Raw genomic sequence first — 27,110 nt, forward strand, 5'->3', positions numbered from 1 at the left:
GCGCCCTCCTGCTCCCATGTAAAAACTGCATTTCCAGCCCCCGTGGGCTTCTCCACACACAAACCCCACTAGCAAGGCACTGCTGGTTTCTGAGCTTAACCACACGGGGGGACACAGAAGGGGGGGGAAATGTATCTTCAACAACAGAAAAACAAGGGGGTTAAAAAACAAGAGAGAAGGAAAGAGGAAAATTAAAATCAGCTGCCTCTCGTTGAGATCATATATATGCCTCGACTTGTGAAGATGCATATGAAGATGAAGGTGGATGTGCATTGATTTCTCTCTCAGCCAAGGAGTTGCCATATTTAATGGAAGGCAGCAGAGAGAAAACTCTTGCATAAACTAGCAGTGGAAGAATCCATTTCCCCAACAGAAAGGATCAATGATTACCCATTTCTCCTTTAATCCTCCTAGTCACACAGTGAATTGGAGAAAATGAACTAACCACAGCTCCCATCTGCTGTCCTCCAACATTTCTTCAGCTAAAGAATCCACGGCAGAGTCCGCACCAAACTTGCTTTGACAGATTTTCTTATAAAGCTTAATCAAACATCATAAGTAAAGCAGTGCAAGTCTGCAGCTTGACTGTGTAACCCACAGAGCCTGACATGCAGAAGTGGTCTCCTGGGAATAAATAGTTTTGTCCAGTTCATTTTAAATGGGAAATATTCTAACTCAAAGATCCGCAGTAGCACACAGACCTTAATTACATGAAAGAACACAAGCACAGAATAACAAAGTCTTTAAGTGAGAACCACGCTGAGAGCTCTGAAGTCCCCTGCAGCACTTTCCCAACCCCCAATAAATACAACTCCAAATCCAGGGAGGGGGGAAGGAATACAAAGTACATTTACTGCAATACTCACAGATGAAGAATTGTACTTGCTCTGCCTTGACATCTGGTTTCTATTTCACTTCCATTATATCAGATTACATAACAAACAGATGATGCACTGGAGCTACAGTTATTCTGCAAGTCTTGTGCGGATTTGCTGTTTACATTCTTGTTCATAAAAATTTAAGCTATGCCACACACACAGGCGTGTTTGAGGCAGACAAAGACAAACGGCCAGTCTTCAAAGGAAAAAAGACAGACTGCATTTTTGCATTTTATTTTGTTTTGGGGGGGGTGTTTAAATCAATATAGAAAATATTTGATTTTGCAATCCAGTTCAGAAATTGAATCTGCACATAACAGCAGCTGTGCAGACAAAGTTTATAGGAACAAGCCACACGGAACACATGAGTTTACACCCGGGTGTAACAGTTAGGTAAGGAAGTGCCAAACTTAATGATGCAAACACAAATTCCACTCTGCCCCGTTATCTACCAAAATGCAACTCCACATCACTTGTGTCCCCCCCTCCATCTTCTAACTTAGGCCTGTAAAATGATTTCTGCCATCGTGGTGATTCACAGTCTTGAGGCCACATAGCAAATGTGTAACTTTCAAAATCAGACGCCTACTTTGCTGACCTTGTCCTTAGACATACGTTATAAACTTTCTTCTGAGTCAACAGCACATCCTTCCTCAGCAGCTATTCAGGAAGCCGTGCAGTTGTTATAAAGCTGATTCAGCCCAATACAGGTGATCTTCACATGCCAGCGAGGTTTCGGTCTTGTCTTCCCTACGTAAAACGTGCATCATAACTTATCAGAACAGACTGCAGGTTTCTTGGCAGAATGTGCCGGCACGTGCTTCCTTCCTCAGCACTGCAAGGTGCAACAGAATAGTTGCATCTGAGTATGCTGCATTTCAGAAACAGGACATAATAATGCAGTTGTGGAGTTACGGTAACATACAGTGCCGTATCTAAAGCTTCTAAACCACGTGCTCAAACATGCAATTTTATCCCCCGACCCCGTCGTTACCAGTTCAATCGAATCTCTGCCTCCCCAAAACGCAACATGGCAATCAACACCTCAAGAGCTGCGAAATTCCACAGCTCGTGACAGTTCTCTGCTTTTCTCCACAGGATGCTCAAGTCTTATGTGGAACAATTCCAAATCGTTCACAGACCCCATATGCACAGCAAATCACATTCACAAAATATTTTCCGTGATTAGAACATGCAGTAAGTGACCCCAAACTGCAAGTCACTCCCAGGCTTCCCTCTGCATATTTAAGTTGTCATCGTGGCCTCATTTACCTGCACTTGTGCGTATGTTCGTGTCCTGCAAAGCAGAAGTAGAAGATTCAGACCAACAAAGGTATCCAGGTTCTCAGGCAACGTAATGGCAAGAATTATATCCTCATCTAATGTAATATATTATTCTATACTTACCTTGAGTTCTCTGGTTTCTCAGCAGTGCTAAACATCTGGTGCTCACTATCAGGTAGGACACTAGACTAGATATGCCCTCAGCCTGCTCAAGAACAACACTCAATAATGGGATTATAGCTTCTGTAAAGACCATTTCCAACAGAGAAGCTCTCATTTTGTACTCAAAAGAAACAAACATGGGACTCACCCTGCACGAGAAGAATAAAAGGAGTAATAACCACTACAATTTGAGGGTGTCGGTTTTGTCCCGTAAGGGGACCAAGGGGTCTGACATGGAGAAAAGGAGGCCTAACGCACAGCAGGGATTGCAGAAAACCAGACACGTATTCTTATCATGCAGCCTTTAACTCTGTATCACGCACAATCACTTATAAGAACTAATTATCATTTTTCTCTGCAGAAAGCCACCCACAGGAAATTTTGCAGGATGTGTATCCTTTTGATACCTAAAGATTTCAGTGAATCACGTTGCAAGCAACTCCTCTTTCATTCACCCTAATAAAAGGCGTTCAAATAAATGCAGTGACTGACTCCTTCACACAACTATAGTCAAGCTTGCAGGCATCTAACACTACTGCTAGTAGAAATGGAATAAATTTCATCTTTAATCATTACAACTTCCTAAAAATAAAAGAGTTTCTGCACCCTACCAAAGCAACTTGCAGTGTCTGAAAGCCCTAAGAGCCAACAGGTAGCTCAGACATCTGAACCAAACCAGCAAGAGCGGGTACAAGATGCCCGGGATTTGTTTGGGAAAAGCCTGCCAAGACTCCCTGCAGATGGGACCTCTCCAAGTAGGAGGTTAATGACATTTAAGTTGGAGCCAAATATGAAAATAATAAAAGCATTGACGGATATCGCCTTAATGCTTTCTGATTTCCAAAGGCCAATTATGGCTTTTCTCCCCACCTCCTTCTTAAATAAATCCACAGACATTTACATTATGCGGTGTGTAGATGATATCAAAAATGTTGAAGGCATTAGTCTTGGGCAGACAAGTGGAAAAATACTCCAAAATACTACAGTTTTCAAGAAGCCTAACCCTCAGGTACTACAAGTATCCACTGCCAGCTCTGGCAAACACAAAGGCAAAAAGGATATTTTGCCAGTGAAAAAGAATCACTTCTGGCCATGTCTTAACAAGTTTATCATTAATACTATTAATTGCTTGCTTGGTGCTTAATCTTGGAACAAAAAAGACAGTAAGCTGTATTCGGTGTCTTACCACGAGGTGCTTTTTCCCTCTGAACACTTCCCCACTAGGTTCTTAGCAAGCCCAGGAAGAAGTATCTGAAGCAGCAGCTTAGGAAAGAGGAGGGGGGGGGAAAAACAAAGGCAATGCCACCTCCCATTACAAAACACCAAACACTAAGATATCTAAGGTGTCCTGAGGAGGACCCATGAAAACAAAGTACAGACGCATCAGCTCAGAGGACACCAGCAAGGAGCAGAGCTGCTCCAGCCAACAGCCCTTCAGAGGACACAGCACGGGACGGCACATTCAGGCACTTTGCCTACACCTCACCCAAGCCACCCCCCCAATTTCGTTCTTGGAGTATCAAAATTAATGTATTTATTCTTCTCTTTCACCTTCAGAAGATCTCTAGGTGTCAATCTACTAAAACACATCAGGGTCACAATTACACGCCTAAAACAATTTAAGTGCAAGAGCTTTCTTACAAAAATCTCAGAAATCCTACCAGTTGGGTGTATCACTCAAAGGTAGCCTGTTTTTTGGTAGTTAGGCAAGGCAAAATTTGTAATCAGGGTAAAAATGTGTTATTGGAGTAGGAAAAAGTTAACAACCAGTTCCCAGAATCCTGTGTCAGCAAGGAAAGCATAATTTACACCACCTGCTATTTCAACTGCAAAACCCGTGATGGATCCAGCTTTCCTTCGCATGAAACATTTCGCACTAGAGACAAACACACAGTGCACTCCCAGGAGAAACCATCACATTGGCAAGAGGGCAGCTACCCTCTAGCCAAAAAGAGAAATAGCTTCACATTGCAGTGTGGATAAACCAGCCCCTAACTTGGGTTATCCTCCAGCTCCAATCTGGTTTGCATACCGTAACTCACTCCCAGTATGAGACCGTGCCTACATCATCTCCTAGCCCATGCTGATGAGATGTTTATAGCTGGTGAAGAAGTTCAAAGCAGTGGATTGTTCTTTGAATACTTCCTCCTGCTGATGGGGGGCAGGAAAAAAAAATAGGGAGGACAAGGTTCCTCTACAAAAAAAGAAGAAAGAAATCAGCACACAGCTCTAGTCATAACAAATCCTCGAGCGCACCAAGAGCAGAACAGTGAACTCCACAGGGAGGATGAAGGATGCAGAGAGAGTCTTAATTTTATGCTTCCTGACATTTTTATTTAGAGCAGTGTGAGAAAAGGGGCTACATAGCTCTGACTTCCTTGCAGGCCAAGATGAAAAAGCTGTTTCTTCAGCACCAAAATTTTAAGCGCTTGTTCATTCCTGCTTGTCATCTGTAAGCAAACTACTCCTCCATTCATTACAGGCTGGCAGAATGCAAGGGCGTAGTGCAGAAGCCTTCACTTTTACTATTACAAATGATGCTATTTTTGCCTTTAAGCCTCCGGTATCACAAATCACACATCCTTCACACGCATCACCCCCAGCTCCCTCCACTCAGCTATTGTGTCTTCCAGAGCTGTAGGTGTTTTCCTCCCGTAGCTTTACGTGCTGAGCGCAATCGGAGCGAGTTGTGACATCTGGCTGCTCTGCCCCAGCACAGCAGCGTTGCAAAGAGTTGCGTGTGTAAGGCTGCGTCCAACTGCTTATTTATAGGACAGTCCAATTAATAAAGGGCTGCATGAGGCCAGCAAACCACGGCTGACAACACAGCTTTCAAAACGACTGCCTGATTTGTGCTCAACCCCCCCGAGCTTTCAACATTAACGTCACCTTTCAACACAGAAGAACAAACTGCCACGGCCGATCACCATCAGACAATGCCAGACATCCAAAACCTCGGCACACGCTGCATTTTCTGCCCTCTCATCTGTTTCCACCAGCAATAAGTTTTCGCTTCTGCTCAAACGCCAGACAAAACATCTTCAAGCTGCCAGCGTGCTTCTCTGCTGGCACAGCCAAGGGCGCTCTGCAAAGGTCAGCGGTCTGAAGAATCCGTACCACGTATCAGAAAGCATGTGATGCTTGGAACGAGGGACTCATCCGCAATTAGATGTTTCGGTGTTCGTTATCCTGGAAAGAGGTCCACAGCAGCATTTCACAAGTCCAATACCAGTGGAGGGAAAAAAAAAGTTGTATTTATTTTCTGCTTCAGTCGTGCTGAAGAGCCACACAACTCAAACACCTCTGACTGCATTTAACACATGAATCACGTTTTGTGGAAGCTCCAAGTCAGAAACTTTCTAATTAAAGGAAGCAGTGAAAGCGTCCAGCAGGCTCCACTAGTTTCAGTGCGGGAGGAGGAGGGAGGAGAAACACGCTGGTCCGAGTTTTCCTCCCCGCATCTTCCGTGCACGCAAAGGCATCCTCTGCACAGCTTAGTCAGCAAAATTAGTAACTTGGAAGTGGCACAGTGGTAAATAAAGTGGATCTAAGCTGATAAATTGCTTAAAATTTGCCAGTATGATTAATATATTGACAAACCAGGATGTTATGAACAACTTGCAAATGTGACAAAAACAGTCAGGCTCACACACAATGAAAATGCAGTCTTGCAGGAAAACAGTAAAAAAACCCAACTATTAAGAGAGTGAATACCAAGCATTCTGCCTCTTATTTTATAAAAGCCAGTTACAATCTCACTGATAATAGTTTCTAAACTCTACTTATTTATTTGGGCAAAATAATTCCCGTTTAAGATATTGGGGGGGGGGGGGGGGGGGGGAGGGAGGAGATACAACATTTCAAAAGAAATAGTCCCATACTTGTTTCTTACCATAGCAAAAACAAGAGTTTCTAGCACAACAAAAATAATCTTTCAACAACTACGTCTCATACTTTCCCTTGCTAAAGCCACAAGTACGTCTGCGTCTAAACCAACTACAAGCATCATCATTCGAATACAAAAACAAGCTCCTTCTGCAGAGCTCCATGGGCTTCTGGAGCTCGAAAAGCAAAGCAAAACACGACAATCACACTCCTTTGTGCCAGCCCTGCTCCTAGCTTGCCTTCCCCAGGAGGTAGGGCTCGTCCAGGGGAAGGAAACTGATATGGTTTTAGGCTACAAAGGCCCCTTGCTCCTGCTAAAAGTCCCAATGAATGGGTGGGTTGCTGGGGGCTGCCCTCCCTCCAGCTGATGAGGAGCTGCTGAGGGTCTGACAGGTACTGCAACTTTAGCAGGACAACAGCAAGGAGAATAAGGACTGGCTTTGCATGCAAGCATCTATGCAGCAGCAGTGTCATCTACCTTACTCTGACACCAGCACACCCAAAGCATAACTAACTCATTGGCTAGGCAAAGGTGACACTGTCTTTGTCCAGTTCTAACTTGCTTCTCCAGTCTAAGTTTTACCAAGGCTGGTGTTTCTATAGATGGCGTCTAGCTGGCCAAACCCAAAAATATCTAAGATGTTGCTACATGCATTCTGTCACACTGCGCATGCTGTGATGGGCTCTGCCAACACGCTGGATGCTCAAAGAACAAGCACTAGTGAAGCTGATGCTGCAGCAGCAACTCCTCAGAGGTCACCTTGTGGGACCTCAGGCACAAAGGAACTCAAAGAGACAACTCAACTGGTAATGGCCAGACATAGGGACCCTTCACCCCTGCTCAAACAGCAGCGCAGAAAGCTCCGAGAACCAACCCTCACCTCCTCGGAGAGAAACTACCATGACATGTCTCACCCTGACTAGTGTGGGTATTTAATCTCCAGCTCCTTAGTGACCAGTTCCCAGGGAAAAGGAAAAGAAAAGCACACCTTGACTTAACACACAGCTTTACTCGACAATTAGGAAGTGTGTATTTAGCCCAGCATCACTTATCACCCATACCACACCACACTGACTCCCCATTTATTTAAAGGTATGTCAGACACCTGAAAGAGGAAAAATGAGCGTGTGGGTGATGATGAGCAGGGTATAACACCCTGATCCAACACCATGCTGCAGAAAAATCACATCCCAAGCCAAACACAGCCCTAAAGAATAAACTTTCGCCAGTTCAGACAGGAGGAACCTGGACAGAGAGACAAGTGCCCACACAGCAGCATCACATGCACTAGTGAACAGGAGCCGATCTGCACCCACTGCAGAGGTGGTATCCAAACCAAAAGGTGACCCCATAATCAACTTCAACAAAAGAATCCTTGTCAAAGTCAAGCTTTAATAACAAAAGCAGAGTTAGGACAGACATATATGTATGCACACATGAACGCAGATAACCCCACATCCCTGAGCCAACTCAAAACCGCCTTGTTACAGTCAAACAGCGTCATGTACTCCTGAGCAATCACTTTCTGCCAAGATCCTCCAATTCAGCCTAGACACAGACTCTTGCTACAGGAACGGCACAAAAGCGTAACTACCACCAGCTGACTTTAGAATTAAAAGAAGGTAAAGCACACGTAGTCTGCACACCAATACAGGTAATAGACAAGTGGCTGTCAAAAAGCCACAGTGATACTACCACCTTTTCCTTCGATGTTCAACAACTTGTGCCTTCTCTGGCACCACCAGGCACATCTCAGATGTAGGACTAAACAAACTATATAGTGAAATATTTTTAATGACATATATTCATTCTCAAGACTCAAACTCTAATAGGAAAAATCCGAGGGAGGGGAAACATTCTCTGCACATACTCATTAAACTTGACCAAAACATGTACATCTCTTTATGAATATTACTTTACACCTAAAAGAGAGGAGGAGGAAGAGAAAGGGGAGACATGGATGCTGTAACTTCAACACTTGGCACAAGATCAATGTTCTTGTACTAAAAATGACAGAGCTTGTCAAATCCCTACTTGGAGCTAAGAACAGGCCACACTTTCCAGCAACAAAAGTTGACTTTAAGTGAACAGCTTTCTCATCAAATAGACAGGTATTATTTCTCTGGAAGTAATTTAAGATACAAATCACAGGAGGGCTTGCCCTTTCAGGCTTCCTCCTGCGTGCAGTTGGCTGACATGGGCATTAGGATTAACAGATTGTTTTCAAAGGACAAAAATAATATTTACACAAGTTTATTGTGAAACAAACAGTTTGTTTGATAGCTGCTACAGCTGGTTTCTCAAAATCGGCAAAAATAACTTCAAAAGCTTTCATCCAGGAGTGGGATGCCTCGGAATTTCCACCCCCACCCCAGCAGTTTTTGTTTGTATTTAGACACAGATTACAAGAATGAAAAAAGAACATACACCTAAACTGCGGAAATATTCTTAACATTTCTCTGCCATTTGGTCCCTCATGTCTGCTCAACTACTCAATTTACAGGTAGGGAGCTGCAGGGGCACTGGTACAGTGATGCAAGTGGGAGGAGGAAGATGCTTCCAGAAAGACCTGACAGGCTGTTTCACAAGGGCATTCTCCAAGCAGAAACCGATGGAGTGTCGGGGAACCGGCAGGTTTCATCCCAACCTCTGACTCGCGCTGGCGAGCAGCTGCACATGGATCATTTCAGCCTCTTGAGCAGCTCCCGCAAGCTTCTCTACAAGAATCAAAACACAGAAAGACTGACTCTGAAGAGCTGAACTGCAGCTGCTCTGTGATGGGGTAAAAAGGCTTTAAATCTACATCCATCACTTATACACATTTTGTTAGCGTGCCTTAATCAGCAGGACAACATTTCATAGTACTGAGTCATTGCTACTATGCCACCAATAGTAAACTTATGGAGAGAAGGATTTTACTTCACTCAGAGAAAAACAAAAACACCTTACACTGCTGCTTGCAACAGAAAAGCAACTTGAAGATGAGTGATGAGTATTTGCTTTACTTTTCTGTTGTAATTCTTTTTTTCCTTCTCCTAAAATTAGGCTTGCAACTGGATCTCTTACCTGCAACAGGCACACAGATAGCAAGGACAACAGCATATTTCAAGAATGCCATTCAAGAATGCCAGAATGCCATTCTTTAAATGTTCCATCATCCTTGCAATTGAATCCAAGTTTTCTTCCTCCTACTAATAAATACTGACATTTCCCAAAAGTTAAGCTCTGCCCTATCTTTAAAACCTGCTAAGTCATTTACCAGGTTTCTAACCTTGCATTTCTTGAAGCGTTCAGAGCATGGTTTGCACAACTACAGTTGGTCAAGCAAATGGCTTTGTAGAAAGTTTCTTCCGTTGGATTGTTAGAACATCTAAAGATCAAGTAACTGTTGCCCAATTACTTCCTGCAAATATCCCTAAAACATCCCGTTCTTTTGTACAACGCTATCTGTATTCTCCCTACAAAAGCAAACAGCAGCTCTGCATTGCAGAATTACCGTAAGAATAAAAAAAACCAACCAGCTCAAAAGCGAGTCTTCCCAAGTGACCAGAGATGAAGTGAAACGAGGTCTCAGGCTCGCTCAGCAGCCCCTCCGAAGATCATGGAGCAGGAACAGCCGTGAACCATCACAGATGCTCTTCTGAGCTTGGCTGCGCGTCCAATGTGACAACCCACAGGTAGCAGAGGATTGCAGCAGCCAAGCTGTGAAACAGCTGATACGTACCAGACAGCAAGAGGTAAATAGGTGTGAGGAGCACTCGAGTTCACTGAAGACATCAGCAAAGCCTGGAGTATCAAGGTAACATAGTCTGGCAATCAGCATTTCACAACTAGCACAGACATCACCCAAGCGATGGAGGTACGGCAAGAAAGGCATTTGCTCATAGGTATTAAAAATGCGCACTTTTGTTCTAGTAAATTACACAAAGGCACCTAAAAACATGATCCTCTAAGTTGTAAAACAATATCTTTTATATAAAATACAATTCCAGAAGCTATAACATTAATGCGGGGGGGAAAGATGTGCAACTTGTAACCCAAAACGCAGCAGCTCTGATACCCCACCAAGCACACACACCACTGGTGCTCTCCTGGACTTGACCACTTTGCAGCTGCAAAATTAGCAACCTCTGCCCTACTTTGGAGCATGTTAGAGTCCAACTGTATTTCGCTGACAGAAACAAGCAAAGGTTGTGACGATTTATTGACGCAAGAGCTATTTCATGCTCCATGCCAGAAATTAATCAGTGGAGGAGGAGGAATTCTCTTTAAGCGCCCGGTTAGAAAGTGCTCCAGTGAACGGCTAAAAACAACAAGTTGAAGTCTTGCAGGACAAATGCAATCAAAAGAAACCAAACCAAAATAAAACAAAATGTTAAATAAAAAATATAAAAATTAAAAGGACAACTTTCACATAGCAGCTCCTTTAGAAAGGCTTTGGAAATGACAAGAAACCAGTGCCCAAACAGAACTATTATACATACCTTTCCTTGTGAAAAAGAAAAGGCACGAGAAGACCAATTCAGAGTGTTCCCAAACCTTTATCGGCATAAACTGATGCTATGTTTGTTCAGATCACCCTGTCTCAAATGCATTTACAGTATCACAGTATGTTTGGGATTGGAAGGGACCTCAAAAGATCATCTAGTCCAAACCCCCTGCTGGAGCAGGAACGCCTAAGTGAGGTGGACGCAGTGATTCAGGTGTATTGATGGGGAGGTGGACGCAGTGATTCATGTGTATTGACCCTGCGAGCTGGTCACTGGCTTCCTACTGCAATTCTGGATACAAATAAGTAAACCAGAGGCAAAAGTCCTATAACCTATTTGAAAAAAAACTACTGCATGAAGCTACACCTTAAAGAAAAAAGCCAAGAATCTTCCAGGCAGGCTGAATGAACAGCATCACCCCTACCTGCCAAGAAGCCATCACGATAAACCTGTCAGGAGTTACAAGCATGCAGAACAGGCCTTCCCTTCCACCTGCTGGAAACAGGGGAAAAAAGGAGAAAAAAAAAAGAAAAGAAAAAATCTAATGCCAATCAGATACTTGCTGCTGGCAGGGAACAGATGCCAAAGCCCTTCTTCTCGGTTTGTTAAGCTGAAAGGATCACATGCCTTCTCTGGCAAAGGTTGTGTGAGACCAGTGGTACCTTATTTAGAATAAAGCAAGTACTTGGAAGTTTCAGAGATTTTTTTCCCTGAAGTGACAGATGTCAAAGATTCAATACTTGGATGGACAATCGAAGATTGGTGTATGAGCTCTGGTCTTCTTATTGTTCTGGGTTATTTTTCACCAGAGAGGGGTATTAGCTTGGACTAATTCAGGCTTTTATGTTTTCCCACAAGGGCAGCTCAAGCATTGTATAAAACAGGAGCACACCAGTGTGAAGAAAAGCTTTTAAACTAAGATGTGTAAAACAGCCAGCATTAAACAAATGTCACAATTAAAGGGAAAATTAACTGGAAAGTACAAGTCATGAACATTGAAACAGAAGAGCAAAAAAATCCTTCTCCGTGCATTATCTTAAAATCACCAGGTTTTAAGAGTTTTCTGCCTAAAAAACTGTCAATTGATCAAAAATACTAGTATCAACTTTATAAGAGTAGTTAAAAAAAAAAAAGCCCTCTGATGTCTCAACAGATAAACTAACCCAAGGGGCACTACCTATTTCCCAGCTTGACCAGCTGTGTACCTAAGTGACCGCACGTACGAATGACTGCATTGATCCCAGCCTATCGATCAGAAGGTGAAACCTGACAGCAAAGTGTCATTACACAGGAGTTCATGGACAGCAACATCTATCAAAACAAAATTCAAAATACACAACGCAGTGAATACACTGCCAAGAGAAGGCAGCAAAGCCCGAGGCTCCTTGGTATTACCTGAAGGCTGATGAGGGTCACACAACTACAGCAGCCGCCTTTTAGGACAAAATGAGTACTCGAAGCCAAGGCCCACAGTTCAAAGCTCACAAACTGGACCTCACTCCTATTCCAGTTTTCCCTGTAAAGCTATTTATGTGGTTTGGCAACACAACAGCTACAAACAAAATGAGCACATAGATTCTTGAATAGTGAAAGGGTAAGGATTTTTTTTTTTTTTTTTATTTTTAATGATTTCTTTGAATTCATCTGTCATTTCTCCAACATCCCGATCCCAGCCCTACCACAGAGCCCAGCTGCAGCACAGGGAGAGTTTCCCAGCCTTAGGAGAAGAAGGTACCACTGGCAAAATCCTACATGCTCATGTTCAAGTCAACAAGTATCAATACACGAAGATTTCATTTTTTTTTTTTAGTGCTGGGATTATTCAGCCTTTGGTACAACCAAAAAAGTGCAAAACAACTGATGGAAGAGTTTCATACAAGTTATCTCCACCAGTATCCCAGAACCCAGCTCTGGTGCTTACAGCGAAGAGCTCAGATGCCACCACCGCACTCCTCAGTGGTGTGGAAGGCAGCAGACCCTCAAAAACATCGATTTCAGCCGCACTAGCTCTGAAGCAGAAGAACACAACCCGATGATCCTCATGCAGCAAGGTCCAACTGTGCAATTCCCTGCACGTGTCTAAGCTTAAGCAGCTTCAAAAAGCAACTGAGCAGATGACAGAACAGAAAAAAGGACCAATAAGTAAAATTGACCATGTTCAGCCCCCAGAACACTGTGAGTCACACATGACTAGAGGTTGAGAGAATATATTAATGGCTGCTGCCACAATCTTACCTGTTCTTATCCTCTTTCCCAGGTACCACAGCTAGATGCCTGGCTCACCTTGCATGGCCTTGCAGAATCCACTCAGACTCCGCAACTCAGACCTTCAAAATAAATCTGATGTTGCTACATCAAAGTTGCATGGACCAGATACAAACACAGGAAAAGTTAAGTCTAGTCTGCGGATTCCCTGGCAAAGCCTGCGCTGCTGGGGTTCAAAGGAGAATTAACGATGCTCCATTGCACCCCAATTCACGGGCTTGTGATAACACCCAGAAAAACTGGTGGCACCGGTGGTACCTTCAAGCGGAGTTTCTCCAGAGATGCAGGTGGACAGGGAAAGGCCTTCACAGTCAGATGGACGCATTGTACCACCCTTACAGAAGTTAAACACTTTCCAGGGTTTTGCTGGATATGGTCTAGTCCTGCAGGGCTTTTAAAGACGGCTTATCTGTTCTTGAATCATTTAAAAATTAAGCTTGAATCATGGTTTTTTTTTTTCCAAGAAAAAAAAAAAAATCCTAAATGGTTACAGCCAATCGGCACATATTTCTTTTGTTTGAAAGAAGATATTAGGTAATCTCGATCTAGTTCGGTTTGAACAAAATCAGAGACAGAAGGATCTCAAGAAAGCCCACGAGTATTCTTCCATGTGTAATTCGGCTTTCAATAGGTAGAAAGTTTAATATTAGCTTCATCCTTTTGAAAACATAAAAATTTACTTCCACATTTCAGGACATCAATCTATCAAACATCATTTAGCCAAAGTGTGACAGTAGTTCCCAGGAGGGACACCAAGAGCTGTTGAATATTTCAAAGCAAACAAGGGCACTGCAGGTAAAGCATCTAATTTTCCTGGTAACTGATGACAAAAAAAAGTTTGGCCAAGGAAAGTATTCCACACTTTATCCAGACTTTTTGACTGCTACACTTGGTACGTCAAACCTTGCAGGTGTCAGAGCACTCCACAGGCCCTTCTTGCTTAACGGCCTAAATAGAAAAGAATAACGGGTGAGGGGAAATTCATGGTATATCACAACCTATGGGGGGAAAGGGACCTGTATAAGCCTTTATTGAAGGATGAGAGAATTAACGCGTCCACAATTTTTCCTTCTCCAGTCAGGTACTCCATGTTCAGTCACTGCTGGCTAGTTTCTGATTGTAAAGTCAGTTTCTACAGATGCTAAGAGATGAAAAAAACCACTGAAGACTACCCTGAAAGAAGAAACATGATTGCAGTTGTTTCTCCACTCTTATCCTCAACCCAACAATATGAAAACTTCTTAAAAATAGAAGTCCAAAAGCTTTTGCCCAAGAGCTCTAAAAAATAAGGCAATTTTTTTCTTTTGCAGTGAGTAAGCAGTACCTGTCAAAGCACAGGTATCCAGACGGCCAAATTCCTAGACATAAAGGATGAAAAATGCCATGTATGGCTGACATCCATCTGAGAATAAATGGATTTTCTGTCCCTGCTCTTGAATCACTTTCCGAATCAGTGGGATGACTGAAACGTTCCTTCAACATCAGCTCTGTCCTAATTGATCTGACCACATCAAAGGCGCACAAACATGCCTCAACAGTGTGAGAGCCTGGAGCGAATAAGACAAGCTGAATAATTCAGAATAAAAGCTGAGAATATACTCCTCGTTGCAGTCCAGTAACAAATTTAATTTAGGGAAGTATACATGTGGTAAGGTATGGGTCAAACTGAGGTTGACCAAAAGCAAGTAACACAAATGCAGTAGCCATATAGAAAAAGGTTTCTCTCCTTTCCAAGTGAGATGCAAGGTCTCAAGGACTATCTCCAACTTTTAAAGACTTGAAAGTACAATCTTTTTGTACCCTTTTCCTACCCTGTACCTCATTCAAAATAATTCAGAGTTCTCTGCCTCTCATTATAAGTACCTGCTTCTCATCTTTGCACTGCAGGATATATCATAGGCTAAAAAACTTACTTCAGAAACAGGCTTTTAAAGAATTCCAAAGTGCAAGAACTGCATTTAAAGAAAAAGTAGAAATGAGAAGAACGTACTTAGCAGGGACACTGACCTAGAAGGAACTTCAACTTGAACCCCAAGCTGAAGCACAAAACAATTCTCCTCTTTAAAGGGTACAATAAAAATCCTGTATAGAAAGCTTCAACTATTTGATGCTCAAGAAAGCGAAAACTTCACAGGTTTCACGGTAGCAGCCTTAAACTTTCAAAGTCTTCAAAATGATACTGTTCTCAGAGGAAATCCAGGACAGGCTCAGCTCACATGTGTATAAGAATGAGAACAGAGGTAGAGTAGGGATTCTGTCACAGGTTGAAGAAAGAAAAACGGAGACATGCCCAGTTCCCATCCACAAGGGTTTGCAGCTCTTCGAACTAAAGCTTCTTACTGCCAGGTCTTGTTGCCGAGTTTACTTCTCAACCAACCTCCAAGTCTTCCCCAAACCTGGGAGACCAGACTGCTCAGGGTGACGGCTCCAGGGCACAGCGGTAGCTCTTGCTACCGAGTTCCTACTCAACGAGCTCGATGCTTTCCCTACTGCTGGAAAGGATATTACTTGTAAACAGGAGCCTGAATAGCCAGCCTAGAACAATTCAGCCATGGGCAGGAAGAAGGAGGGATACACGATGTTCTTCCAGAACCAGTTGTGCCCCAGTCCTGCAGAAGGAGGACTGGAATTTACTCCTCTAGTCCTTATGTTTATTGATAGAATGCTCTTGCCCCCCAGATAACTTACAGAAACAGACTCATTACCGCCAGAAAGTAGGTCAGTGTCACTTAAAGCCAGTTTGAAATGCGTCTCCGCAGAAACTTCTTAATCTTTAAAAAGAGAACGCATCAAATATTTATTGGATGGTGCAAAATGTTTGAGAGACTAACAGGGAAAGCTCTTACATATACTGCACGAAATGGCTTTCCATGCCTCATTGGGCCACGGAGCGTGAAAGGAAAGCGGCTTCTTGCACTCGGCAGATAAGATGCCGTACAAAAGTACTTATCAATCTAGCAAATCGCAGCACATGACTTGCTAACTCATTTTCCCAGTGCTATATGATCAAGAAGCTTTCTGCCTTTTCTGGTACCTCCTCTGAGTCTTAATGATGCTGCTACAGATTTTTCCAGCTCATTCTTAAACTTCAATATTCCTAATTATCACAACATTCAGCATTTCAAAATGTAAATAAAATTTGCATCTCCGCAAGAGCAGCTCTGAAGAAAGAATATAGCATTCGCAATCAGACTGGCTAATTCCTGTAAGATAACATTTCATAAACAAAATGCTTCATTGAACATAGAGATTTTCAGCTTTTACAAAGGAAAGTGAACCTTAAACAAATACAAATCAGCTGGGTGATTAAGTTCAAGTGTTTTGGTTTTTTAAATGGATCTTTATGTGTAACTAGTATCAGCAGAACAATATTTACTGATTAAAGAACCAAGTGATAGCAAAACTCAAGCCAGTGAAAATTAAAGTGGAAGGTAGAAGGTGATGGCAAGAAATCTTTTAAGGTCAATAAAAGAAAAAAATAAACTCCAGACATACTCACAACCCAGCCAGTCTGGGTGAGACGAGCAGCATCAGCACCACAGGTGTCACACAGTAGCTTTAAATTGTGGGCAACGTAACAGGTTAAGAAGTGAAACTAAACATGCTTTCCCCTGCCCCCCCCCCAGCACTGTCATAATCCTACATGTTATCTTAATTAGCCTAATTTTCTTAATTATCCTTTGCAGCAACTTGCTCTTTATAGCGCCATTTCAGCTTTATTTTTCCAACTTTGTTCCAACACCGGAAGAAGCGGCGACTCCTCTGCCCAAAGCCCAAGGGCACGCGATGCCCCGGAGCTTTGTCTTGACCAGGTCTGTGCAGCTTCATCCTCCCGGCACTGCAGAGAAAGCCTGTCCTCCTGCCACCCCACCCTCCCTGTCCTGCTTTTCCACCCAAAGCGACTCCCATTCCTGCCCAGGAACGCACAAAACCTACCGACACCTCCAGGGAGCCGGTGGTTCCTCCAGGGCAGTGGGTACCAGGCCATGATGGGCACACCGTGTCCCTCTTGCCACAAGCACCATCAGCCCACCTGCTTCTCCTGCTCCTCACGCACGCTGTGCACCCACATGAGATTCTGTGGCAAATTAAGCTCACAAAAGCTGCTGGTCTTAACCCAAAGCTCAAGTGATAGACTGCAGAGAGAGCCTTTGACCCAGAAAACAAAGGCCAAGGTCTTTAACCTACGTCTAGGGCTCAAGACAGATTGACTTACACATCTGAAGTTCTTGAGGATTAACTTCTCCCACATGGGTATTCTTACTTCTCCAAAAGTTATTTCTTATTCTCTGAGAAAGCTTACTCCAAAATAGAACAAAAGAAGCGGCAGTGATGGGGGAAGAATGATGGGGTGGAAGTTGTACTTTTCTTAAATAACTTAGTCTTCTCGAAATTTTCACCTTGTTCAGTGAGAAGCCTTCACTAACCAACATTTCTCACAAGAGAGCTTTGGAGAGGGGAAGAAAAAGAAAAGGAAAAACACCAAACCAGTTTCATTCATCTACGCTGCAACAATTTTATGGCACTGTTTCTAAAACATCCCATTAGCAATAGGTTTGGAGAAGATTAGAGAAGAAAGCTTGTATCCACTGAAGCGAGGTTTAATAGGCTCTTGAGTTAAGCCAGAGCCTTCCTTTAAGCAATGCACATCATTAGTAATAGTTACGTGTAGCCATATAATCAAAATAGCTATCACAACTGACATGAGAAGTCTAGATGTCATCTTTGGCAAGCTTTGGAAAACATTTCTACCAATTATTATAAAACTGACTCTAAAAGAGAAACAAGCAGTAAGAAAACCACAGCATAAGCCGGGGGGAAAAAGCCATCATGATAAACTGTAGAATTTCAATCCAACACTTGAAAATACAACCAAAATAAGAACCCAATGCCTAGAAAGGGCACAGGGAGAATTTCTCAAAGGCATTTGATAAGAAATGAGACTTTGTGGATGTTGACACTGTTCAAAAATGTTTTCATACAAAGCCTAACTGCAAAACACCATTTTGTAAAAAGCAGCACAAGATCATCCCCTTCACTTTCAGTTTTATGAATTTTTTTCCACCCTTTAAATGATCTCCAGTGAGGATGGGCCTTGAGTTTCTGTGACATGCCCTTCACTTCAAGGCTTAATGTCAATAGGAAGTCTAAGCTGCTTGTAAATAATAAAACTGCAACAGTTTATTTATGTTTGAAAGAGCTAACTACAAGAGTAGACAAAACTTTACCCTATTAGTTGTCTTATTTTCTACCAAACACTCATATAGCAGTCACAACTTCAGTTCTGAGCCCTCCCAGACCCCTCAACTCTAAGGTCTTATGTGAGAAGGGTGAGGCAGGTGTAGGAACAGCAGCAGATAACACAAGCCCATCCAAAGCCACCCAGCTGAGCTGCCCCCTCCCCAGGTTTTGCTCAGACCAGCCTTCTAGGTGAAAGCCACTCTACACACAGCTAGTAGAACAGGTCTGTGCAAACCAATTTTTAGCATTACAGAAACATTTTTTCCACAAGGAGCTGCTTTGTTTTCTTTCCTTCGCATCTTTTTTGTGACTCCCTGCTACACCATCAGCATGGAAATCGAGCAAAAGTAGCAGAATCAGTAAAAAGACCAAAAAAAGGGGGAGCTAGCAGATGAATTAAAGGAAAACAAGACAAATCAGAAGCAGGCTTCCAACACTCCCGCATCAACAGACAGCCCAACTATGGGAAGGTTTAGATTGGGTATCAGGAAAAAAGTATTCACGGAAAGGGTTGTCAGGCGTTGGAACAGGCTGCCCAGGGCAGTGGTGGAATCACCATTCCTGGAGGGGTTTAAAAGGCGTTTAGATGAGGTTCTTAGGGACATGGTTTAGTGCTAGAGTTGAGTTATGGTTGGACTCGTTGATCCTGAGGGTCACTTCCAGCCAAAATGATTGTATGATTCTATGAAGGACATCCCCTTTTCCCACATATCTAGAGAGCTGCTCCTTAAGATCTAAAGCAATACCAAGTCAGGTTTGTTTGTTGTTTTTTGAACACAGGCACATATTTAGCCTAACCCACCACAACGAGAAAAAAGCAGGCAGCCATTAGCTCCTCAGTCTCACATTTGAGATGGGAAAGTATAAATAATGACTATCCACTTATCTGAAGAACAGATCCCTCGAAAAATACCACATTGCAAGAAATGCATCACAGGTGATTAAATACACACACTCAACTCACACAAACGCACTCAGCTTCCCAACTGCCCATGGTACCAGGAGCAAGTTTCAAAATCTCAGAGACTGCTACATGACGGAAGTAGAAACCAGAATTTTTCTTTTTGATAATACCAATAACTTTAGAGACTCATAAATTCATTTCAGTTCCTATGCGAGGGTCAAGTTTTCAACACTGCTGCTTGTAAACTGCAGCATCCCCATTTACTGCAGCATTTTTTGCTCCCAGCCTCAGAAACACAAGCGGGCTGCTAGAAGTAGTTCTGAAGCAAATGTAAAATTCTTACCCCACATATATGCAGTTCCTGAAGTCTTAGGAGTTGTTAGTTGGCTTTTAACACTTCGGTCTTATTTGACTGTTAACCCAACACTCATTAAACTGAAGTCACAAAAGTAATCTCTCAAAGACACAGTTAACTAAGTACTTTCATGTACCCTGTCATTTTCTTTACCATAAACTCAAACAGTCAAAGCAGGCGGATCAGAGCACTATTAAAATCCCTCTTCCAAAGCAAAGGCTCACACAGCTCTGCCTAACACAAAGTCACCCAAAAGCCACTAAATACAAATATATGAGACAACTTTGAGCTGGAAAGCAGGTAACTGAGTATCTACAGACCCTCTTGACAGTCAGAAATGTGCGATTTTGTAGTGATGAATCATATGTCTTAAATTACAAGGCACATTAGGGATAATCCCCCAGACAACATTGAGATGGATCGATTGACTCTTTTTCCAGTAAAACTTTTCTTTCCTACTGAGAAGTACTTTAAAAGAGTCTTCTTAAGTATCAATAAAGACACCCCAGCAGAACCATGAGCATTCCTTAGAAGTATGCTACATACCATTAAGACTTATCAGCATAGTTTTAACAAATTAAACGTCTGCTTAACATCTTAGAAAAATACCTACTATGTTCAGCGATATGTAGCATGACAATTAGAAACCTAAAATGGCAATATTTCCCTCAATTTCTGGTCACAGCAACACAATTCTCCACCTTCAGTCTTGGTTTCAAAGTGGTAGTATAGCGAGAGCGACTGGATTATCATGTCAACATAGTAAAAAGTCTGTTCATGCAACAAAGACAAGGTGTTTTGCTGCCATTACTAGATTTAAAGTGGTTTTGCCCGTACCTGGATGGCTTTGGGAGCTCATTGCTAGCAACGTCTAGTCCTTTGGAGACGGGATTCGAGACAGATGAGTTTTCACGCAAGTAACAGCAGCTCTAAAGAGCTCCAATGCTTCACCAATACATGGAAATTGGAAGTGGGGATTAAATCATGGCCACCTTGTAAAATCCAGGGCACAGTGGCATGCTGAGTTGTATAGGAAGTAATCCAATAGGGTGGCAGAATATCTTCTAATGGCTTTCAAAGTGGGAACCTGCAATTAAAGAAAAAATACATCTACATTAGAGAATTAAGATTTACAGTCTTTTAAATTACACATTATGTAACATATTTGTCCCCAGAAGAAAAGACTAAACTAGGATACTATTTTAGGCATTAAAGGCTGCAAAGAGAGTAATTTTCAGAGATACAGATGTAATTTTGCTTAATAACCTTAAAAATGCAGACTAATATTTAACAGCATAAAGAAACAATTTAAAAAGAAAAAAACAACTTTGCAACTGCACAAGTCTTAAAAACCCAAACTTGCATGTTAATTCCGATCCTCCAACAGCACCATATGAAGCCACTTCAGTCCAACAGCTTCCATATTTTAAAAGCCATATGTATGAGTGGTAACTGTACTTCACGCATCTGTTCCCCAAAGAAGTCCAAAGAAAAACGCCGTGGTGCCAAGAAGTGGTTCTTGGACCAGGAAGGAATAAACCCCACACAATCAATTCTACTCCCACTCTGCCCAAACCTCCAGCAGATTATTAAGAAGCAACTTCATATTGCCCCAAGGAAAAAAAAAAACCCACCCTTCCAAATTATTTTTAAGCTGTATATTAGAAAGAAGAAGAAGAGAGGGGAAAAAAATGCAGTTAGCAACCTAGTATACCCCTCTCTCCCCCAAAAAATAAAAATATCAAAGCAATAGATACGCTAGAGAGCCTATAGGAACTCCTATCTCAGAGGCCCCCAGAGATGGTGACTCTGATGCAACCAGCAACACTTAACCAAAATAACCTTCTGCAAGGTGTCCTGAAGGTCAGTTTTGGGGGGTTCTGTGTTTTTTTTGGCACTATACCAAGTGGCATCCAGTATTTTTAAATAGCCATGTTTTACAGGCAGGGTGTCTCAGGGAGAGTTATGTTTTAACATACATAGACAGAAAGACCTGCCGCTGATACACACTACCAGCTAGGGCTACCTAGGCACGTTAAACTGTGTCCTTTGTATGAAATATTTCACAGCCACAGGTTATTTCCCTTCTTTGCACTAAAAAAAAATCATCAGATCTGAGGGTTTGGTGACCAAAGAGGCGGCAATATTCCTTGGAAGGAGGATGATTATCGTAGTAACTCCTACTGCCGCTTGCACAATGAGCATCTGTCCACAATTTATCTGTGCCATCACGTTTCAAGCAGTCCCATCTATTCTTGGAAGAACTCTTATCATGCTCTGATATTCACGTTCCTTTCCAATAAAGCAGCACAACCAGGTCTAAGACTTAAATACCACCACTGACAAATGTGATGGGCCCTGCTTTATAATGGCACTTGCCCAGGTTGCAGAATAAGGCCCAAGCAGATGCTGTTGAACAAAGAGGCCTTCCTTGCTGTATTTCACTAATCAATATATATATTCATTTGGCTGTTTCTCTCTATCCTAAGTGTCTCAGCGTTAATACACTCCAAGTTCCTCTGCATATCTTGCATTTTCAGAGATCTGGAACACTGTTTAATGTTATGCAGCAAGTTCCAGAGGAAATTACTTCAGTGTCATTTCTAATCCCTGCAGGTCTCTGCCATCCCAAATGTTCAAGTTCTTCCAGTTCCATTAAATTACACATCCTGTTGAAAAGTCAGGACAGCTTACACCAGGTATTAGCAAAACTTTATCACTTATCACCAATAAAGGCAGCAGGTAATGTTATGGCATATGCAATCTCAGCTGTGGACAAGAAGGACTTGGAATGGAGTTAACAGGTTTCTGTTTACTCATTTTCACATTGCAAGAATGAAGTATAGAACATGAGCAGTGAGAAGATGTGTGTGTATTTCCCAAAGAAACAGGCCAGAAACATTAGCAGCAAATCCATTTAACAGTATCACCAGTTTACCTATTCCCACTTCTTCCCCCAAAGGTCTATCTAAATTTAGATAAATTTAGAACATTAAGATTCTGCATGTTTTAGCAGCACTAGTGCCTGGGAAGAGGAGAGACAACAAAATAACCATGCTCACATCGAACAAACTACACATGCAATTCACCTACACTTAAAAAAAAATAATTAAATTCCTAGATTTGTTTTAGAAGGCCAAATAAAGCATAAGCAAGACAGACCTGCCCAGGATACAGACATCAATCATTTTCCAGCTTATTTCTCCACCAAAATCTTATTTTCAGTTACCACTTGCATGGATCTCAATGCAGTTCAACGTGACATTTCCAAAGTGGTCAAGAGTTGTTTTCAGCCCCTGTTTGCATCGATTCTTGTGCAAGTTTGTCATTTTGCCACTATCGCACAAAAGTGGTTCCCAAATTAAGAGAAGCAAAATGCTGCCTACCCCTAAGGCTTAGGGTATTCGGAGGTCTACAGGGTTTGCTAAGCAAATTATCTCATTTAAAATAATAATTATAATAATAATAATAAATAATAATTAATAATAATAATAATAAGTGCTTGGTTTAGTTCTCCTCCACTGCCTTTGCAGACAAGGACGATCACCTCTGGCCTGCACATCTCAGCTGTAAGAACAGCAAATCCACCCCAGGCATCATCCGCTAACACAGACACCCGCTGCACACAATGGGGATGAGCACCTGTTCATAGCAGCATGATCCCCTCATGAGTAACTTCAAGTATTTTGGCCAGACAGGGAGCTCACGTTCCTTTTTCGGGGGGAGCGGGATCGCAGGTTCCGCTGCCCCATGCTCGTGGTCGGAAGCACCGAGCAGAACAAGGGACAGACGGCGGCTGCCACAGGAGCATTTTGCTCTGCCTGCCGTCTCCGAACGAGCCGCAGGATTGCCTGCCGGGGAAATTTCCTGGCAGACAAGCAGCGGTGTCATACTGACCACGCCAGCTTTGGCACTTCACGTGGAGTCCTTCCCCAGGCGCAAAGGGTGGCCCAACAGCATCCGCACTGGTGTGATCGAGCTTTGCGAGAGAATTGTTCAGAGTCTGGTCCCTGCTAGATGTTTAAAATACTCTGGAACGTCAGCATGAAGAGCAAATTAGTGCCTATTTATTTCAGCCTATTTCTACTAGGGTATGCTTTAGAGCACGTGCTCCCTAAAACCATGCAGGCTGGTGCATCTGCAGCTGTATCCTCATCACATCCCAGGTTCAGAAGGCAGCCATGGCCTGAGTGTGCTGTCACCTCCTTGTCACCAGCTGATAACAAGCCTCCATATCTGCAGTCACCATACAGTATGAGATAGACCGAGAAGCTGCAGTTGCAGTGAAAGTCCCTTGTTTCTCAGTTGTTTCAGTGCCTAAGCAAACCGTCATCTCTAACTATATACCCTCCCTATATTAAAGGTGCTATTGGTCATTTTAGCTCTTCTCTTATTCATCTATCAGCAGTGAGTTCATCACACAACACATTTGGTCCTCAACAATACAGCAGGCAGACCCTTCGTCATTTATGTCAAGGAAGGGATGAGTCTACTTAAAATACTTTTGTGATGCTTCAACCGCTTCTTCCAGAAGCTATAAAGAAAAAAAGTGTCAAATTAATCAACAGGTTGGGTCAACACATGTGCCAACAAACCACCTATGCACAGGAAATGTAAGTAATCCAACAGTCTCCCATTTCCATACATTTTGCCATATGAACATTTTGACGGTATGAATGTTCACCTTCCTCTTCTCAGCCCATTCCAGATGTGCCACTCTACCAGTCACAAGTACAGATGTGCAGTAACCAGTAATTACAGTTATGGCAGAGCTTTATCTACAAAGCTCTATTTTTCAGACCTTAAATTGCTACGGTACATAAGCCAAGATAAAAATCTTGGCCTGAGGATGAAGTTTCAAGATTGTTTTCAGCCAAGTCAGTCTGGTTGCTTCAGAATACCCAGCTATCGATGACCTCACTTCATCTGCAGGCCCTCTCGGGCACATACCATCAACATCCCCAGACGGCAACACTCCAGCCAGCTGACAAGATCACTTGAAAACCTCGGTTAAACAAAACTTCGCTGCCTGCTGACTCATTCTATCAAAATATGGTGTAAGTCATAGGCGTACAATCCACAGCGCTGCGCTGTGAAGTTTATTTGCAGGGCCAGTGAAAGCTGCTCTGTCTTTCATACCCCTAAATGTTAAAATGCTTTGCAGAAGACGCTGCCTTGTAGCAGAAGAAGGAAAGATTAACAGGCAAACGGCATTAAATTTAATCCCACGTGCTCCACAAAAGACAGTGACAACATCACCTTGATGCTTGCTTGGATTCCTACTTGCAACACAGCCTGTGAAGGACTCAATGCTGCAGCACGGACGTGCTGTGCACAGACCCACAGCCCTCCAGCAGTGCCTCTGCTGGAGCGTATTGATTAAATCTCTCCTTTGACAACAGACCCCGAACTCTAGCCACAGGGAAAAAAAAAAAGAAAGGAAAAAAAAAAAAAGCAGCTGCCTCTGCTTTTCAGGGGTTGTTTATAACATACAGCCAATTTAAGATCTATAGATGAAAGGAGGAGGGGACAAGGGAGAGGCATATAGCAGTCTGAAAACAAAAAATAATCTACTGTGACCACAAAATGATTTAGTGCATCTTTATTTAGAGCAGAGGCAGCGTGAAACAGTCTCCTGGGTTGATTTTTCTCTCTGGGGACCACGGCTCCAGAGTCACCGCTTTGCAAGATGACAGAAACAGCGGCAGGAATCCCAAGGACCCACACAATCCTTCGGCATCACTTCCACTCCTGCTTCTCAAACAGAATACAGCTTTGCTGAATCTGTCCCAAGAGACCGAGTTTCACAAGCGTTGTCCACTTCCACAAGTGCTGGTTTTCCTACAGTTCCAGTGATACTCAAAATAGGGCTCTCCCGGAAAACATATTTGCAAGCCTCAAACATAATCAGGCATCCTGTCAAAGAGCTTTAAGCGTCTGTAGACAGTGTTTCTGTTTCTAAACACGTACTGCAGGAGTAGCAGGCTGCACTGCAAGATACACCGTCGGCTTACTGCCCAGCTGTGGACAAAAGAGCAACTGGAATACAATGACAACAAGAGAAAATAAAAACAGAACACCAAATGTGTTGCTGTATTAATCCAGGTTCCTCCAAAACCATTAATATTTTGTGTAAATCTGGACATTGCCCCTCCATTTCCAAATATACAATATACTTCGAGAGGCAAGCTGAAGAAGAGAGCATTACATGCTCATTCTTAGAGAGCATTACATGCCCATTCTTAGCTGCACTAAGAACATCTGACTCAGGGTGCAGGAAAAAACAAAAGTTCTCCCAAATTCCAAAAGCAAGTGGACAAATTTCTTAGAAAATATAACAAATATTTAAGTGTTTCTGCACAAGGCCAGGAAACCCATGAGACAAGCCACTGGCTCACAAGAAAGTGTCTCAGAGAAGTGTCACCACAGCCCATCCACACAACCACCTGCAGAGTCACCAAACCAACTCAACTCTTTGCCCTACGCTGACATGACAGTCCCACCTTCCAAAATATAAAGTTTACTCCTTCTAACTTTCCATATTGCACTGAAATCCACACCAAACTCTTAATTATTTACCACACAAGCGGTGAGCACACCTGCATTCATTAAGCTGAAGAAAACACCTGGGTGAAGTGGCAGGTGGAAGTATTTACACAGCACTCAGGTATCCACAGGGAAGAAGAACGGAAAGCAAAATCAGTTTGAGTATCTGAAGCCTTCTTTGCAGCTAGAACTGTATAACTAACAGTTAAACAGAAAACCCCACCTAATCCAGCTGTTACAAATAGTTTCTCACCAACAGTATATTAGGTACGTACCCGTCACAGTCAGTACTGATCCAGACTGACCAGTGTAGCCCTTATTACCAGAGCACCCAGTCTTTGCTGAAATCCTTGTTTCCATACTCATATCTTGCAAAACCAGAGGTACCTACCTTTAAGACCAGAAGCTCAAGACGATGATTCAAATGTGCTAACCATTTAAGAAATACAGAAGCACTACCCAGCACTTCAAGGAATTAAAACGCAGTACATTTGTTTAGCAAATGCTGACATTTCAATGCCAGCCATTACAAGTGCTACTCTCACATGGCAGCCTAGAGTAGAACAAATATTATGTTTCCACCTCTCTCTTAAACTTCCACTTTCCGATACACGCTGTGAAGATTTATTGCTTGTATGCTCACACTACACGTTCTAACTTTGTGACAGGTTTTATACGGTATGATGTTTGGAAAGAGATTCAATCTCTAACCACATTTGTCCTAAGTGTTAAATTACAGTATATATACATTAAGACTTCAAGAATAACTGATACCTACTCTGTATTTACCCAGTTTCTTCAGGGAAGGCTATAATACATTGCTAGACAGTCACTGGTAGTTGCTTTTGGAGCAATCCTGCTATTATTTCAGGCAGTGGCTTGTTAAGCAAGCCTTTACAATATAAGCAGGGCTATATGCGCACTGAAGTCACCATCAGACATCATTAAAAAAAACCCAAAATTAACAACAGCCACAAATAGCAAGACGCTCTTAACTAACTGTGAGCTACTTTATTAACGGGGAACTAACACACAGCTATTCAAGGGTAGCAAACTCATATAGAAATAATTAATCTAATTACGTGTAGCAGAAATTCTC

The 27,110-nt window shown here is 42.6% G+C and overlaps 1 protein-coding gene across 13 annotated transcripts in view; it reads right to left on the reverse strand.

Moving 5' to 3' along the window:
• The window catches only part of HDAC4 (histone deacetylase 4), a 228,949-nt gene that overhangs the window by 183,801 nt on the left and 18,038 nt on the right, over nt 1–27,110 (reverse strand). For 12 of the 13 annotated variants that reach the window (XM_065069250.1, XM_065069252.1, XM_065069248.1 and 9 more), the window contains exon 2: nt 20,303–20,552. In XM_065069250.1, the coding sequence (XP_064925322.1) occupies nt 20,303–20,324 (22 nt within the window). In that variant the 5' untranslated portion in view covers nt 20,325–20,552. Of the gene's footprint in view, nt 1–5,213; nt 5,699–20,302; nt 20,553–27,110 lie in introns of those variants that run through there. The other variant, XM_065069256.1, reaches the window with a different exon arrangement.

The sequence above is a fragment of the Columba livia genome, chromosome 7 (genome assembly GCF_036013475.1).
Source record: "Columba livia isolate bColLiv1 breed racing homer chromosome 7, bColLiv1.pat.W.v2, whole genome shotgun sequence".
Classification (NCBI taxonomy): domain Eukaryota; kingdom Metazoa; phylum Chordata; class Aves; order Columbiformes; family Columbidae; genus Columba; species Columba livia.